The 18,751-nt window shown below is 45.4% G+C and overlaps 1 protein-coding gene across 2 annotated transcripts in view; it reads left to right on the forward strand.

The window, feature by feature from the left end:
* Window positions 1–892: 892 nt before the first annotated feature.
* The window catches only part of CNKSR3 (CNKSR family member 3), a 91,367-nt gene continuing 73,508 nt past the window's right edge, over window positions 893–18,751 (forward strand). The window contains exon 1 of one of the 2 annotated variants that reach the window (XM_087425116.1): window positions 893–1,534. In XM_087425116.1, coding sequence (XP_087281242.1) covers window positions 1,483–1,534 — 52 coding nt within the window. In that variant the 5' untranslated portion in view covers window positions 893–1,482. The remainder of the gene's footprint in view (window positions 1,535–18,751) is intronic. The other variant, XM_004440697.3, reaches the window with a different exon arrangement.

Consider the following 18,751-nt stretch of genomic DNA (forward strand, 5'->3'; position numbering starts at 1 on the left):
AGGGGTTAACAGTCTCCAAGGGGAAGATGTAAATAAGTAACTATAATTGAAGGTAAGAATCGTTAAGCGCCAAAAGACTCTCTAACTATGAGTGGGAGGTAGAGCTCCCTGGGGCTGGAGAGGGGATGCAGGAGGGGCTTGAAGAAGGAGAGCTAGATATTTGAATGTAGGATTTTCTCCCAGGGCAGGGTAAATCCGGACCCAGACCGAGTCCGGTGAATAAGAAAGGGCTCTCTTCATGTCAGTGGCTGAAATTGTGCACACGATATATTTTCTTTGGCTGGCTAACAACTTTCCCTTCGCCATTGATGACTAATCCAGATGAGCATTAGCTCGCTTTGCAAATATGAATAATACTGCAATATATAACGCTAAAAGCTACCAATTTATTATGATTCATTTTCCTTGCGAAGCTGAAAATATTGCAGCAGCATTCAAAGAGAAGTGAGTTAAATTGTCACTATGTCATCCAAAATATAAAGTGAAATAATTTTACCTTAAGAAATTTAAAATAAGGAAAGCTTAATCGCAGAGCAAGATTGATACAAAGCATTTAAAATGAACAGAACATGCAGATCCTACTTTGTGTGTGTGTGTGTGTGTATATTGTTGCTCATACCGAGACAGACTGTTCTACCAATAGGACCCGGGCCTCACCCTGGCCAACGGGCTCTCCGGGACGCACGCCCGAGCTACTGCCCGCCCCTTGAAAAGGAAAGTACGGCCCAGGACACTCCGGGAGTGTGCGGGAAGGGCTCAGAGAGGGAAAGTAACCAGAGGCGGCCGTTTCGGGCGGCCCCGCCCCCTCCCACGAGTTTCGCTGGGCCCTGGGCCCCGCCCCCTCTTTTATGCCGAGAGCAGCGAGCGGAGCTGAAACTTTGTAACCCGAGCGCGCACGCCCTGGCCTGCACCCTGCCCCGGTGCGACCGAGAGGGAGGCGCGGGAGGTGGGACGCGCGGGCGGGAAGGCTCGGGGACGCCGGCGCACGCGGAGCGGGGACCCCGGGAGAGCTCGCCGCGAAGAGGAGGAGCTGGGCGGGGAGCGGAGCGCGCGGCCCGAGCACCGGAGGAAGTGATCCCGGCCGTGGCTGCAGAGGAGCAGCGGGGAGCAGCCGGGCCGGGAGGGTCCCGCGCCGAGCGGAGGCCAGGGGGGCTGGGGTCGCAGCCCGGCGTCCCCGCAGCTGCCATCGCCCAGGAGCAGCAGCTGTGCCCGGGCTCCCGGCGGCGGCGGGGGGAGGAGGAGGAGCTGCCGCTGGACGGTGGCAGCTGGAGGAGGAGCCGCACGGCTGTCCCGTGTGCCGGGGAGAGGGCCGCGCCGCGCTGGCCGAGCCGCGCGGGGATGAGCCGCTGACCGCGGCCATGCAGCCTTGACGGGGCGCTCGGGGACCAGCCGCAGGGCGCGCTCTCCCGGGAAGGGGCCGCGGGCGCAGGCAGCAGGACTTCACCGCCGACTCGAGCCCAGCGGGGAGCGAAGCCATTTACCATGGAACCCGTGACCAAGTGGAGCCCCCAGCAAGTGGTGGACTGGACCAGAGGTGAGCGGACCCGGGGGGCCCGGCGTCTCCAGCCCCGGGGATGGGGCGGGCGGGGAGCTGGGGTAGGGAGTGCTCAGCCGCTCCTGCAGGCGAGAAAGCGCAGCGTGGTGACAATGCAAACTTCTTCGGAGTGGCCTGTGCACCCCTAGCTCTTGTGCCTCCTTTCGGGGGTGCGGGTTGTGGCAAGCCGAGGGGAGCCCCGTCTTTAAACTGGGGAGTAGGGATGGCCTCTCTTAGGGAGGGTGAGGGTTGGCGGTGCCGATCTCGGGACTGGGTAGGGGGCTCTGCGAGGCAGGGGCGCCCTCCTTGCCCGGCCTGGGTGCGGTGCCCGGCGCCCCGGCTGCCCGTCCCGGAGCGCAGAGGCACAAGGCGCCTTTGTGTGGGTGACTCCCCGCGGACCTCGTAAATGCCGCCTGCCCAGAGCGGTCCGCATCGGGACGAGGGTGTTGGACAGGTAGAGGGAGACTCCGGCGGCTCGCCGAGCCTCTCTGTTTTTGTTGGAGAAGGCGAGAGGGCAGCACAAGTGCCAACACAGGCGTTCGCGCTGGCGAGAAACCTTGAGTCAGACTCCCCGGGCCGCGGCGACTTTTGCTCCGGGATGGCGCCAGTACCCCCGGTGGCGCTGCATTTTTAGGCCACATTTAAACCCTGGGAAGAAGGAATCGAACTGTTTTGAACCACTCGCCTGAGTTATGCTGTATTTGGGGTGAGGGAAAGCGGGGGTGTGGCGGTCATGGGGGGTCGAGCAGGGGTGGAAGCTTGTACTCTGAGCTGTCACCCTTACTTTTTGGTAACTCCCAAGATTTCCAGGGAAAGGTGATAGAGGTTCCTTAAACCTCTCTGTACTCTTCCAAGAGAACGAGTCCACCAAGAACAACCTATGTTTTCATGGGTTCCTCCCTCCTCTCCCAGCTCAGCATCTCTTATTTCAAGTTACTGTTTTTTTCTTTCTTCTATCTGGTCTTCCAGGTGAGGAATGGTGTCCTTTCTCAATAATAATAACTAGAATTGTATAGCACTTTACAGTTTGCTAAGAGCTCTCTCTCTGTTATTGCCCTTGGTCATCACAGTAAGCCTGTGAGGTAGGTAATACTGGTAAGATCAGGTCATCTTTCAAACTCGCTCATCCGTGGCTGCGGCATAGTGAACACTGGTCATCTTTACATCTCATTTCTCCTGCCGGTGTAGTACACAGAGACCACATGCAATGGGGTGTCCTACATGTATGAAATGTATGGGATGTGTCAGTGGGGTATGTCTGACCATTTCCTGCTGCTCTGGGACAGGGGAAGGGATACACTCTTTCCTGAGAAGAGGTTTGTCCAGGGACCAAAATTTCCTGGGCTCTTAATATGAAGATGAAAACAGCAAACACTGGTATATTGGGTAAAGAGTAATAGCGTTGTTAGTGGTTGGCACAAAACATTAACTTAAAAGCTATAAATATTCAGACCTTATTTTGAAATGGGGTGTATTCCCCCATTTAAGATACTACCAGATTCCCCAACTACTGACTTTCGGAGACTGAATTGGTTGATCTATTTTACTTGTATGTCCATCACAGAGGCAACTTAAGATACTGACGATTTCAGCAATTTTTGACCTCAAGAGCTGCTCTGTCCAATATGGTAGCCAGTAGCCACACGTGGGTCTTAAGTCCTTGAAATGCAGCTAGTCAGAATTGCTATATGCTGTAAGTTTAAAATACACATGCGTGTGAAGACTTGGCAGGGAAAAAAGAAAGTAAACTATCTTGATTTTTTATACTTGTTACATGTTGAAATGACAGTATTTTGGATATATGAGGTTAAATAAAATTTATTATGAAAATTAACTTCACCTGTTTATTTTTACCTTCTTAAATGTGGCACCAAAAAAATTGAAAATTACACTTGTGGCTCGCATTTGTGGCTTGCATTATATTCTATTGGACCGTACTGCTCCAGAGTAAGGAAGGAGTTACAACTTATCACTCTTTGCCTTTCCTGAGCCTCTGCCAACCTACTTGATAATGTACAATCAGAAAAATGGAAACAGGCACACAGGAAGATTATGGAGTGAGATCTTCACATCCACAAGATTTGTCTTTTTTTTGGGTCTCTCGTGGGATCGAGAGAGGAGAAGTGTAAATTTATATCCTGTTATGTTCGTTTAGCTTTTAAAAGGAAGAGCAGATTAAAATGTTTTTGGTATCCCATTGCCTTGATCTTCAGACTTAGCTGCGAGTGCTTTCGTCTAGGGAAAATTTCCTGCTGACCTGAAAGGGCAATTGTGGGTGCTTCGGTGTCTTGGTGTCCGGAGCATTGGTTACTGATTAGGTCACATACCTGTGGTTAGCACGTGGCAACTTTATACAGAATGCTTGTGCCCTTTTGGACCCTTAAGTACAGCCTCATAGGATGACCTGGATACTTTCTGTGTTACAATCTAGAAAAGATAGAAGGAGCAAGTGTGTGGCTAACTCTTAGATGACAAGAGGCTACATTCTGCCAAATTGCGTGACACATGACTTGAATATTTTTTATAGTAGTGATGTAAAAGTATTGACTTTTTAATTAACTATTGACTTATGCAAACTTGTTTGCTTATAGGACTATTTTTAGCTGTCTTTGCTAACCTCTCTACCCAACTCCCATTTTATAAATACATCCTACTGATAAGCAGCTCTTCATGTAGACTTTGCCACTCTTGGTATTGCATGAGTATGGGTATGATGATTATGAACGCTGTAGAAAGGCTTGGGTTTAAAACTATCTAACCCTGTCCACAAGCGACAGCTTGCTCTCATGTTGATGTTATTAGGCAGGTGCATGCATTAGGAAAAAGGCTGATGTCTACAGAATGAATTAATTCATCTGGCTTTTGTTATTATTATTTTTTATTATAATAGTTTTTATTTGTGTTAATCTTTAGCTATCCTGTTACCAATTTTATCATTATACTAGTAGATCCTCAGTGAGTGTCAGCAGTGTGTCAGCACAGGTCAAAGCATTTACAAGTATTAACTTATTTAATATGCATAACCATGCTTTGAGGCAGGAACTATTATTTTGCAGTTGAGGAAACTGAGGCACAGAAAGGCTAAGTACCTTGACCAATGTCACACAGCTGGGAAGTGACAGCAGCGTTTGACCCCAGGCGATATAGCTTCACCATTCCATCTTCTCAGGAGGTTCTTCCCAGGGTCACTCCTAGAGGACTCAGAATCTTCACTCATTGATGAATAGACCTTTAGGGTTCCCATGATGTGAGATACTAATATCATACGTTAGTGGAGGAAAGGCACCCGGCAATGTGTGTGCCTTATTCTACATATTCGGGGTATATGTCAGGGAAGTTATTTGTAAGTCAAATTAATTCATACTTCATGGCACCTTGCCTTTCAGATGACTCAGAAAAGGCTTTTGCAAAGCGAATGATCTTTTACAACGTGTGTCAGATGAGAAGAAGGTCAGTTGCACATAACAGAAGACCCAGTTTACAGTGGATTAACCAAATGGGAGTGTTGATTTTCTTCTGCAAAAGAAGTCTGGAGATAGGGAATTCAGGACCATATGGGGGCTCTGTGGTGCTGGCCGGGGCCCAGGCTCCTCTGTCATCCTGTTCAGCTATTCTTAGCATGTGACTTAGCATGTGGCATTCATCTTCATACTTAATGCCTCAATGCAAGATGGTGGCTCCACCTCCAGGAGCACGTTGCTATACCAGACAGGAGAAAGGAGACCCAGAGAAGGGAAAAGACTCGTGGTAGCCAAGTCTTCCCCTTTAAAGAGCTCTCCTAGAAGCTCCATCAAGTGACTTGGCTTACATCTTAGTTGCCAGACCTGTCAGGTGGCCGCCTTATGCTGCAAGGGAGGCTGGTCACCCTAGTGTTTGTTAAGTTGGATTCATTGTGGCCCTCAAAAAAATTGGAGTTTGTTCAGTAAGGACGATGGGGAGACTAGATATTGGTAGGCAACCACGAGTGTCTGACACATAGTCATTGACATGTACTGATTTTCATAGATCAGTTCTCAAAGTAGGACCCGTCACAATTTCCCACTTTCATCCAGCCCATGGGTCAGCCCTGTTTTATTTTTTATTTATTTATTTTTTTATAATTTTATTTATTTATTTATTTTTTCCCTAAAGCCCCAGTAGATAGTTGTGTGTCATAGCTGCATATCCTTCTAGTTGCTGTATGTGGGACGTGGCCTCAGCATGGCTGGAGAAGCGGTGCATCGGTGCGCGTGCGGAATCTGAACCCGGGCCGCCAGCAGCGGAGCGCACGCTCTTAACCGCTAAGCCACGGGGCGGGCCCAGCCCTGTTTTAGAAATAGTATTATATTTTCATTCCTGTTAAGCTTTCTCAGGTCAAAACCTTAACTTATATGAGGTCTTTGTCTCTAAGCTTGACTTAAATATTAGAAGTTGCATTGTAAAAAGCAACTACCTGAGCTGTGTTTCTGCTTTCGGGCCTTCGGAGAGTATCATCAACAAGGAGGAAGGGCCATTGGTTTGTCCCAATAGCCCTGTCCGTCCTGCCCTTGGTCAGTGATCTGTCTGCAATGGGCGGGCTCTCAATAGGTGTTGAGTGAGCACATCTATAAAACCAGTTTAGTCCCAGAACAGAAGTCTCTCTGGCCAGCTTCTGACACTGCTGGCATGGGTAACATTTCCCCATCACCAACCAAGAGTAAAGGGGGCTTTCTTGCTCGAGGTCTGAGCCTGTAGGATTCAGGGCATTTGCCAATTCTCTGTAATCTGCCCATGGCCACTGCTCTTTCCCTGTAATGTCCATTAGTATGTGGCACAGCAGCAGTATGGTCACGGAGGAGTTGGAATTTCCACCTTAACTATAGAGATCTGGTATGTTGTCAACTGAAGTGTACCACCTAGCTCTGTGAGGCCCTTCTCATGGATGCCAGTTCTTTTTGTGATCCTAATTCCAGTTAGGTTATACTTTTTCCTTTAGCCTCTCTGGTCACTGAAAAAGGGAGGTCCTTTCTTTTGGCAGTTGTAGGTCTACCATCTGGCCATGGGTCAACAACTCTTCTCTTTATCCCGCTCTTTTCCTGGTTCTGTTCTATCTCCTGGACTCCAGCCATAGAGTTTTCTTAATCATAATAATAGAAAAACATTCATTGAAGCATTTATTTTGTGTCAGACACTGTGCTAAGTGCTTTATTTAGACTCTCTCATTTAATCCTCGGAAAACGCAGTGAGGTGTACTAACGATTAATAGCCCATAGTAAAGACGAAGACACTCAAGTAGAGAGAAAGTATTTGCTCAGGGTCCCATATTTATGGGTGGTGCTCTTAAATGCTCTCCTCTCCTCCATGACGTCTTCTCTTCCACGGTTTGTATCAGGCGTTGGAACTTAGTGGTGCCTGTGGCCTCTGGGATCGGACTCTGGGTTTGTATCCCAGTTCTGCCCCTGACTGTGGTCTTGTAAGTTCTCAATAAATTACTACTCCTTGTTTTTATTGCTTCCTCTCCTCTTTTATCCTGTAGCTCCAGGGCGTAATCATTCTCTCCAAGCAGTCAGGTCTGTCATAAGGTTGATTCCTGCCATTCAGGGGCACCAATTGGTGCCGAAGAGATTTCTCTGCCATTTGCCAACTACTCACAGGATCCCGGGCAGGACTTGCATCTGGTCAGGAAGGTTCTTGGTTCGCTGAGTAATAGATGCCTTTTGCCAGTGTCATGAGCCTTCTTTGGGTAAATCAATTCAAACCATATTTTCTCAACTTTTTTCTTGTAATAACTGGACTTCCAGCGAGCACGGCATTAGGACTGGCTCTTGCTGTGGACTGCCGACCCCTGTCTGGCGCCCGGTCCGTGACCAACAGCATCCGCATCACCCAGGAGCTTGTTAGAGATGCAGAAGCGCGGGCCTGCTGAATCAGAATGTGCATTTTAACAAGATCCTCCGGGGCGTGTACTTTGAGCAGCACTGCTCCAGCGTGCAGCTGCAAATGCATTTCACACCCCGATGGTGGGTCCTGCTGTCTGATCTGACCTGGGCTCAATCTATTTTATTTAAGTTCTGCAGTGATGACACTTAGAGGATGCTTGACTTGGCAGCTAATTAAAGCAAAAAAGCAATCCTAGGGTGTGTGCTTCTGTTTATAAGCACCACCTAGCAGCAGCATCAGGTAATTCTCCAAACTAAATGAGACATTTCCCCTGAGATTTCTTACATATTTCTTGGGACTTGAAGAGTTCTCATAACAAGCTCTTTTTTTTTTTTTTTTAAAGAGAAGCAGTAAGAAGGGACTTGTGGGGTGGTCAGTGGGCATGGTGGCTGTAATTTGTCTCAGATGCTCAGGTGGACTTTTGGCCAGTCACACTGTCCTATAGTCTGTGACTTCTTGGGGTTCACCACACTTAGCTGATTTGTGGGCATTTCGTTGTTGAAAAAGACACTGAATGTCATTTAAGGAATAAATAACCAGGGCAGTTCTCAAAATTTGAAAGTATATGTTGTGCCGAGGCCTCAGTTCTGTACCCGTGGAGGTTGGGAGGTGACCTCTGCATGCTCACGTGTGCCTCCCTTTTCTGCGTTCACATCATTTCGTAGAGCTGCGAGGGCCTTTCTTTTCTGTCCTGCCACTTCTGTGTCACTGCGTCGATGGACCCTTCCTGGCCTGTTGTGGTCCAGCTCTGGGACATTCCTGTTCTCAGCTGGCTTTCCCTCTTTACTCTCATTACGTGCTCTTTCTGGAGTTTTCACCACCGGCTTAGCCGTTATCTAGGCTTTTAATGAATAAAGCAAGTTTTATTTAATTTGTTCTCATTTGATTCTTTTCACAAGCCCGAGAGATGCCCAGTGAAGGCATCTCCTTTGCAGATGAGGACATTTTGGCCTGTGGATGTTAAATGAGTTGCCCGAGGTCAAAGGCCGGGAGTGGGGACCAGACTCTCCAGGCTTCTGTTCTGTGGTTCTGTCCAGCTCCTGGATCCTCCTCTGGCCAAGGTGGATGCTTCTAGTTCTTTCTCAATCGACAAGTGTGGGAAGGGACAGCTTCGAAGAACTTTGGACTTTGGTGCTTCCTGATTATCCCCTCAGAGTTTACACTCGCGGGACACATTCCTTTTCTCTTCTTAGTTACACAGCTTCAGCAGGACCCTACATATTTGAACCTGATCTTTGAGCCTTCAACACACTTACTGCCAGTTGTGTGTTTTATTGTAGTTTGTTGATTCTGTTCTGTTGTTTCACAATGCAACTCAGTAATGGAATGAATCATTTCTCTTTGTTGACTCTCTGATTTTTATTTGGAGTGTTATATTGCAATTTTTTGGTCTATGTGATACAATAACACTTCTTATTTGGTAGAGTCATACACACGCACACATACATAAATACATTTAACTTTCTTAAACAGCACCTGCAGTTTTTCTGGCCCCATTTTCTGCCTGTCTGATTCTTCACAGCTTCTTCATTTTAACCGCTTTGGGAGAGAAAGGCAGCTAGAGTGAACAGTACATAGGCTTTGGAATAAAATAGAACTGGATTCAAATTGCATATCTGACACTAACTGGTTCAAAAGCTTGGGTAAGTAACTTATCTTCTCCAAGCCTGCCTTAGTTTCTCTTCTGTAAAATGGGACTGATAATAACCAAATAACTAAAAACAGGGTTTTAGTTAGAATTAAAAGAGATTGGGCCGGCCCCGTGGTTTAGGGGTTAAGTGTGCCCGCTCTGCTGCTGATGGCCCGGGTTCGGATCCCGGGCGCGCACTGACGCACCGCTTCTCCGGCCATGCTGAGGCCACGTCCCACGTACAGCAACTAGAAGGATGTGCAACTATGACATACAACTATCTACTGGGGCTTTGGGAGGAAAAATAAATAAATAAATAAAATTAAAAAAAAAGAATTAAAAGAGATAATAGAGAAAGCACTTTGCACAATGCATGGCATATAAATGTTCACACACATTATTGTTTAATTCACAATGATGCTAAGTTAATACGTAGCATAATTGGATTATTTTTGCTTAAATATTTAATGATAGTCACTTTCCACATGTTTACTAATAATTTATGACAATTCCATCCTCTTTTTTATTGGTATATAGGTGCTGAGTTAAACCAACCCCATTTTCTGTCTTCTCTTCATTGTTTCCTTGGACACTTCCCTCACTTCCTTTGAGGGCCCTGGAGGTCTTAGAGGAAGGTGGTGTCACAGGTTTATTAGTAGCTCTCTTGGAATGGGCTTAGGAGGAATACTTAGGTCGATGAGAAATTCCACCCTGTGGTAAAAAGAGAGTTTCATTCATTCAACAAATAATTACTGACGATGTACTGAGTTCCAGGTGTTGTTCTAGGTACTGGAAATCCAGCTGTATTCAGGGTGCAGGGGTCCAGCTGGGTCCATGCTTTATGTGGTAGATGTGGGGAGGACAACCAACAATAACAACCACCACCACAACGAGACAGCTGAACAAGGAAATATCCGCTATTGATAAGTGCCAAGAAGAAAGTGAAGCAGAGATGTGAAGGAGAGTGACCGAGTGGGGGACTTCTTTGGATGGCGTCATCAGGGATGCCTCTCTGAGAAGATGACGTTTAGACATGAATGACAAGAAGGAAACAGCCATTGGAAAATTAGAGGGAAGAGCACTGTAGGCAGAAGGAACAGCTAGTGCAAAGGCCCTGAGGTGTGAATGAGCTTGGAGTATCTGAGGAGAGGAAGTGTGATGGAGTCATGAAGAACAAGGATGCTGGGTGGGGTGGTGGTGGGTGGAGCTGGGGTGAAAGAAATACTCCAGATCATGTAGGGTCTTGTGAGTCTTGGTCAAGTGTTTGCAGTTTTTCTAGTTTTCAGTTTTTTCAGAAAGCAGGGGAGTGACATGATCTGATTTGGATTCTTGGGGCAGAAATGAATGTAGCGAGTCCAGCTGGAAGGCATTGCAGTGTTCTGGAGAGGATGGTGTCTTGAACTAAGGTATTGGTGGCATCAGCATTTGAGAAGCCAAGTTCTAGGTACAGTTGGTTCATTGATAGCTTCACATCCAGATAGTTTTAAAATTATATTTGAAATGGAGATGTATATTCATTTATTTATTTTTTCTTTCCTTACCAGGGTTAAGAGAGCTCCCTGCCCTCCCCTCATGCTGATTACTCTCTTGTCATTTAAGATAGAGAGGCAATCTCTCTTTTTGGGTTCACGTGCTTTGTTCTCATCATTGTTCTTTTCTGGCACATTTTGCCGGGAGCTACAGTTTCTGAAGCTGCTTATTCATCTATGAATAGGGTTTTTGTGAAAGTGGACTCAGCCTAGTTTGTTTTCTTTGACATCAAATGGATGATTGAACAGTTTTTAACCTGGGATCAGAAGGGCAAACGCGGTGGTGTTTATTAGAACAAAACAGTTCCTTCAAATGCACATCAGTAGGTTGTAAAAATTAGAAAGCTTTCTATATGAAAACTTTAAAATTATTTGAGTCAAAAGAACTGGTAGATAAATGTGATTTAAAATATTCTGTTCCACTGACAGACTATCCTAATTTTCCTTTAGAAAATAGAGTCACCATACTTTTGGTTAGATAGATGGTAGTTTGAGAAATTTTCAACAGGTAAGAGTTGAACGCATTTTTTTAACACTTAATGCATCGCTTAGCAGGGTAGGAGTGAGTGGGAGAGAATTGAAGAGAGGTAGGCTTATATTAGAATAACCTGGAAGCTTAGTACACACACCGAATGTCACCCTCCCCTCCCCAAGGAGAATATCTCAGCCCCCTTAGAGGAAAACCCCTACGTGTTATCTGTCAGAAAAGGCGGTGATTATGATCATCTGAATCATGCTTTCCTGAGGAAAACCTTTTAGTGAAAGGAAACATTCTATTTCCTATTTTCAGAGATTTGCAGCAGAGGGGAAATTCAGTGCTTTTGGGTTTAGGACTGGATGTGTGTGTGTGTGTGTGTGTGTGTGGTGTGCTTCTGTGACTTCCATTTTAACCCGTTTCTTGAACAGTCTTTCATGTTTGCAGAGTAATTTTATATGACAATGTGTTAAAGAGAATCATACCTGGAATATGATCTTTGACACAGAGGAGAGCTAGAGTGTAGACTGGTCTAGACTTCATGTAACACCTGTTGGGGTTGTCAGCACCGTCTTAACAAGGATTCCAACTGGAGGCTTAAACTAACCGTGAGCAGATGACACAACTGTGAGTAGCATTTATGAAAATGACTGTCTACACCAAAGCCTAAAATTGTTAGTAATAAGCATTTTGAAAAAACACAAAGATTCCTTGCTAGTAAGACATCTAGAGACGTATGGTATGAAATGGTTGGTTTTAAGCACCCCTTAGGCCAAGCTGAAGAACCTTCTATAAAGCTGATCTGTAAAGAGAGACCCTTTTTGGAGGTGGAGAAGCTCTTCATTCTTGTTCAGTACCGTCTAATCAGGACACTTAATCAGCACCTATAAATGCATGACTATGGACCTGACTGCTGACATTTTTAGACAGATTTTTCAAGAAACTCTCTCCCAGCCACATGTATGTGGTGCCTCTCAACATCTTGTCACTATTGAACTTACTTTTTCAGCATCAGCATCAGCAGGGAACTTAGACATGTAAATTCTCAGGTCCCATCCCAGACCCACAGAATCAGAAACCCGGTGGGGCGGGACCCAGGAAGCAGTGTCCCTCAGGTGATTCTGGTGCCAGCTGAAATTTGAGAACCACGGGTCTATATCACTCATGTGGAGCATACAAAAATAAATGATGTTAAGTTAGACTATCCCCCATAACTGTTATGTACAGTTGGTTTTTAGCTAATACATAATGACTGATTAGGAAGGAGAACTTTTCTAGAAGGGAAAGCTATGTATTTCAGTGGATGAGTTCGTGCAGCTAGGTCTGTAAGTGTCCCTTCCACAGAGTGGGCAGGGAAGAGTTAAAGCTGTCACCCCCATGGGCTCCTAGCTAGCTGCTGCACCCTGGCCCAGGGGATCCTTCTGTTGTGTACCTCTGTGAGTGCTCAGCCCCAGGAAAACACAGAAGGAGGGGAAAGTTTGACGGTCTGAAGGGACCTGTTTAGGTTTTGTGTAGAATTTCCAGAGCTTGCTCTAATAGAGGAGCAGAATGTAGCATCCCCTCCCCCATTCCATTTTGAGAGAGCGGCTAGTTATTCTCTCTCACTGAGCACTCAGCTTTTGGCTTTGAACAACAAAGAGAAGGGAGGAAAGAAAAAGCAGAAAAGGGAAATAGAGAGGCAAATATGTCGCAGCTCAAGGTGAAAAGCTCTCTGGTCTTCGTACATGGACATTGCATCAGTGGAGATGGAGTTGGAGAGCCCCCGCAGTTGACAAAGGCCAAGAGAGTCCAAACTAAAAAAGATACTACAGAAGTGAATGCGCTGAAGACTGGGAATGGCACTGAGACTTGCAACAAGGGCTGCAAACTCAGATGCCTATAGGAGCCGGGTAGGCAATGTCAGAAATTGAAATTGGGGTCATGTGAGACCATAGGGAGTGGTGGAGACTGTAGCAAACCCAAAGACACATTTATTGCTCAATTTCTGCTGACTGTGGACCTACAGTTTCAGATCTTCTACTTTTTGTTTTCTGTTATTGTTATTTTCAAAAGAAGCTAGATATCTGGATTTCTATGTGACAGTTCCCAGTTTTTGGCATAGGCCAAACAAAATATATCTGTGGGCCAGTTTGTGATTCTCCCTGTGGACAGCTGTGGTCAGGTGTTAATTGTCCTAGTGAGAAACAAACCTACAAGATGTGAATGCAATTAGCTATATAGTAATTAATCAACTATTTAGTAAATCTGTTTGTTACCTATAATTTCATTTTGCCATTTAACTAATTCTGTTATTTCTAAAATTGTGATATATAATTCCATGCACGTATTGTTAAGCCAGAAATACTGATGCCTTAATGAACCCAACAGAACATTGGGTAGTTACTCTTCAGTCTAAAAACAGGAATTTGGCTTCTCTTGATTGAGTTTCCGTCACTGTTGGCTGTGTGGTATTGGTCCTGACAGGAACTGTTTCTGTTTGTACAAAAAGATTTTATTTATAACTTGAAATAGGGCATATGCTCCAGATTTCTGTGCTGGTTTGTGGGGTCCTGTTTGAACCAGGAAGGTATCAGTTGACTCAAGGTCTTTCTATCTTCATGGTGCTCTCAATTGGGAAACACAGCAAAACAAACAAGAAAAGCAGTAACTTTAGTACTTAAACTGGGGCAGAACTCGAAAATACAATCTACAAAACTTTTCAACAAAAATCGTGGAATATTTTAACCTTTCACTTGCTTTGTAAATGGACAGTCTAAATATATATACACATGTACACATACACACACATATAAATATACAGACTATATACATACACACATATACACACACAGATATATATTCATTATAGATGGTCGTTTGTTAAACCTTCATTAGGTTTTTATTTCAACCATTAATTCTCTTTTAAAACTTAAAATGAGGGGCTGGCCTGGTGACGTAGTGGTTAAGTTCACGCGCTCTGCTTTGGCAGCCTAGGATTTGCGGGTTCACATCCTGGGCACGGACCTACACACCACTCATGAAACCATGCTGTGGCGGTGTCCCACATATAAAATAGAGAAAGATTGGCAATGGATGTTAGCTCACGGCCAATTTTCTTCAACAACAACAAAAAAAACAAAAAACAAACTTAAAATGAAAAAAATATATAGATTTCCTTTTTTGTACCAATTACTTTGCTTCATGGCAGGAACAAAAAGATGAGTTAGAGGTAAATGAAGCCTGTCATCCAGAAGCTCGTGGTTCAGTCGAGAGGCAGCAGTTAGCAGGTGACAGTGGGATTCCCTATGTGCTAGGCTGTGGCTTTTGGTGACTTCTCTCAGTTAGTCCTCATAATGCTTATTTGACAGCGACACTTTTATTGTCTTTATTTTAGAGTTCAGAAAACCGAGCCCTGAGCTCCCTAAGGTTGTGTAAATAAGGTTCGAATCAGAAACGTTTGATTCCAGAACCTGGCCTCCCACCTGGCTGTTCTTTGGTAGGTACTAACGTAAGTTTGGTCTGGTAAAAAGTTTCGAGGGCAAGGAAAAAACATTTACATTATTAACAGTATGACTTGAATTGATCTATTTAAATTTAACCTATAATTTCACCACTCAGTAAAAAAATTCTAGAGAATACCGTATCTATTTTTTTTCTCTTTACGCTATTTGATTGGGCTACCGTAAATGGGAAAAGATGGATTTTAAAATATATTTAATAGAGATTATGTAACTTGGGGATAGTCACAATGTTTTTAGGTTCTAGTTTTCTCATAAGTTAAATTTCTGAGATTGTATGAATATATATTTTATTTTATTATTTTTTTTTTTTTAAAGATTTTATTTATTTTTATTTTTTCCCCCCAAAGCCCCAGTGGATAGTTGTATGTCGTAGCTGCACATCCTTCTAGTTGCTGTATGCGGGACTCGGCCTCAGGATGAACGGAGAAGTGGTGCCTCGATGCGCACCCGGGATCCGAACCCAGGCCACCAGCATCGCAGCGCGCGCACTTAACCACCAAGCCACAGGGCTGGCCCTGAATATATATTTTAAAAGACTAGGAGGAAATACATTACAATGCCAACATTGGTTTTCTGTGGATGATAGAATTGGAGGTGGCTTTTATTCTCTTGTTTGTACATACTAAGATAAATGGTTATTCTCTTGTTTTTTTTTTTTTTTAATTTTTTTTTTTATTTATTTTCCTTCCAAAGCCCCAGTAGATAGTTGCATGTCATAGTTGCACATCCTTCTAGTTGCTGTATGTGGGACGCGGCCTCAGCAGGGCCGGAGAAGCGGTTCCTCAGTGCGCGCCCGGGATCCGAACCCGGGGCGCCAGCAGCAGAGCGCGCACTTAACCGCTAAGCCACGGGGCCGGCCCGGTTATTCTCTTGTATTTAGAGCCATGACTGCTTTCTGCTTGGCCTCGCATCCTGAGCTGCTTGGGAGTCAGAAAAGCCACAAAAGGCAACGTGGGAGAGAATGTTGGACTCACTTTCCTGTCTTTCTCTCCGGGATCTTGATCCCTCAAGTCCTGGCAGCCTTAGTGACTCTCTGTTACCTTCCAACTTCTAGCCCGTCTTTTAAATTTCTTTTTTAGTCTTGTCTGGGTTAGTTTGATACATGTTGATCCAGCATAGCCAGATTCATCCAGCCACGTTGTTTGAGTGCAAGACTTAGAGTGTTGCTGCTCAGATTTAAGTGGGCATAAGAGTGGCTCACTAATAAAGACCAATGGTTCTTGGCTGACTCGCAGAGAGTCTGCTAACGTAGGTGCATGGTGGGTCCCTGGGAGCTGTGTGTGTAATAGGCAGCCCTATGTCTTTTTCAGGTGGTCTGTGAACCACGGTTTGAGAGGTACTGACTTTTAGGAAGTTTGTTCTTAATTCACTGGATAATGTGGAAATAATACGGGGGGTTGAAAGGAGACTTATTGCTGACAGAGCTGTGGGAAGTGGGAAGGGCTTTGGAGGGAGGAGTGATTAGAGGCTGAGAGACCAGCTCTAGGAGGCATTTGGGGCGGTCTCTTGGAGGAAATTGAAAAGGCCTGAGCTAGAGCAGTGGGCTTGGGAAGGAGAGGAGGGAAGAAATGCCAAGACAGGCAAGGGCCACGAGCAGTCTGGAAGCCTTGGCAGGGTCTGAATGTGGGAGTGGTGGGAGGGGGACTTTAATGTCCAGGTTTTGTGCCTCAGTGACTTAGCATGACAGCACCATTAAAAATGTGTTGAATTTTGGGAGGAGCTGCTTTGTGGGTTCAAGACTGAGCACACCTTACAGATACCAACCTCAAAAGCTGTTCTGTTCTGTAGACAATAAATCTTGCATGGTACCAACATCTTGCATGATTCAAACACTTAAGAAAACACAGAGCTGTCTCTTATTGCAGCACTCTAATTGTGTCATGTTTTAATGAGGTGTAAATATCATGCAGCTTGGCACACGAGATGTGTTAAAATAGGAGAGTGTTAGCTGAAATTCAGCTCCTCTAACTTGAGTGTGAAATGATGCAATATACATGAATATGACACCCAGAATTATTTCTATACAGTGCATTCTAAGACATGGAACACAGAATAAAATAGAAAGGATTAGAGGTCTACAGGACAGCGTGTAAATGGAGATAGGAAATCAGTGCTGATAAGTGCAAAATGCGTCTTGGAGGAATCCCTGATTCTTGTCCGGTGCCCCGTGAGATGAGCGGTTCTGGCTAACAGGCCTGGCTGCAATTGCTATGTGGGTGGGTGAGCAGGTTCCCTGAGATTAGTGCCTTCTTTGGGTTGCTGAAGCAAACCTGTGAGAAGAAGGACCAACCGGAAGAGAGCCGAGTGTGTAGAGCTCTTCAGGGGCCGGGCACGAAAGGGAGTGGGTGGCAGGTCCTTCCTGAACAGGCATGGCGTCGCCCATTTTCTTATTTGGCCCAACCAACCGTTAGAAGTAGATGTGATTTCCCCCAGGTAAAGGTAACAGATTCTTTTTTTTTTTTTTTTTTAAAGATTTTTGTTTATTTTATTTTTTCCCCCCAAAGCCCCAGTGGATAGTTGTGTGTCGTAGCTGCACATCCTTCTAGTTGCTGTATGTGGGACTCGGCCTCAGGATGAACGGAGAAGTGGTGCCTCGATGCGCACCCGGGATCCGAACCCGGGCCACCAGCATCGCAGCGCGCGCACTCAACCACCAAGCCACAGGGCCGGCCCTAAAGGTAACAGATTCTTGACTTAATAGGATCAGCTATAAAATGATAGCTGATTTTTCTTATAACATCTTCCCCGGTATTCTGCATGGCTGACCTTCCTAGGAAAACTGCCTAATTTCTGATCTATGATTTTGAAATTACTACTGACTCCATTTACCTGGTATTCTGAAGTGAGGCCACTTGTCTTCCACATTGATTCTAGCTTCGGGAATGATGTTTTCGATGAAGTTCTGTGACACTGGGACACATTAGGAGAAATATAACTCTCACTCTTCACACTTAACTCACCCTTAGTCTGTTAGCTAGAGTGCCCAGTTAACGGGTGCTTCCACCAAGTCTGGTGAGGGTTCCTAGTCGCCATGCATTCATTCAACAAGTATTTGAGTACCTACTGAGTGCCAAGCACTGTTCCAAGAGCTGAAAATACAGCAGTGAATAAAATAGATGATAGTTCCTGTCTTCCTGAAGCTGCTGTTCTAGTGGGGATAGGCAGACAATAAATGAAATTCATAGCACGTAGACGTGGTATGTGTTGGGGAAAGGGCCATAGGTGGATGCAAGAACGAAGGGGGGATGTAGTTTTAACTAGGGTGACCAGGGAAAGATGTCAGTGAGTAATACAGCTAACAGGTGGAAGAATGTTCTTGGCGGAGGGAACAGCAAGTGCAAGTGCCCTGAGACAGGAGAGGGCCCCACATGGGGAAGGAGCAAGGAGGCCAGTGTGATTGGAGCCGAGCGAGCGAAGGGAAGAGCAGCGGGAGATGAGAGCAGAGAGGAGAGGGGAGGCCTGATGGCGCGGAGCCTTAGGGATCGTTGTGTGTGTTTGGGCTTCAATTTGGTGTCTTGGGGAGCCATTGGAGGATTTTGAGCCAAGGAGTGATATCAGATTCACATTTTAAGATTACAATGGTTGCTGTGTTGAGAAGACTGAAGTGGGCAAGGGTAGAATCAGGGAACCAGTTATGATGCTTTGGCCATAATCCTATGAAAGGTGACGCTTGGACCAGGTGGTCGCTGTGGCCACTGTGAGAGGTGGCCATGTTCTGGGCATTCCGAAAGGCCAACAGGACTACCGAGAGATTGGATACTGGTGTGTGAGGATACCCGTCAAGTTTTTGATCTGGGGAGTTGGAAGGATAGAGTTGCCATCTACAGAGAGGTGGAAGAATGTGGGAGGAGAAGGTTAAGGGAGTGCTATTCAGACTTTGAATTTGCAGTGCCTGTTAGTCCACAGAGTGAAGTAGCTAGTTGGATATATGTGTCTGGATTAATGGGAGAGGTTGGGACTAGACAGAAATTGGGTGGTCGTCGGAGTATACATGGTATTAAATCTTTGAGATGGATGATATCATGAACTGAGTGAGCAAAGGGAGACAAGAGAAGAAATTTGGGGCGTTCCAACCTTTAGAAGTCTGGGCAACGAACGACCAGGAAGATTGCTATGAAGTTGTTACCAGTAAGTAGAAGGAAAACTAGGGGAGGGTGGTGTCGTGAGGCCAATAAAGGGAGGATT

The sequence above is a fragment of the Ceratotherium simum genome, chromosome 38 (assembly GCF_057802395.1).
Source record: "Ceratotherium simum simum isolate JZ-2026a chromosome 38, ASM5780239v1, whole genome shotgun sequence".
In the NCBI taxonomy this organism is placed as follows: Eukaryota; Metazoa; Chordata; class Mammalia; order Perissodactyla; family Rhinocerotidae; genus Ceratotherium; species Ceratotherium simum.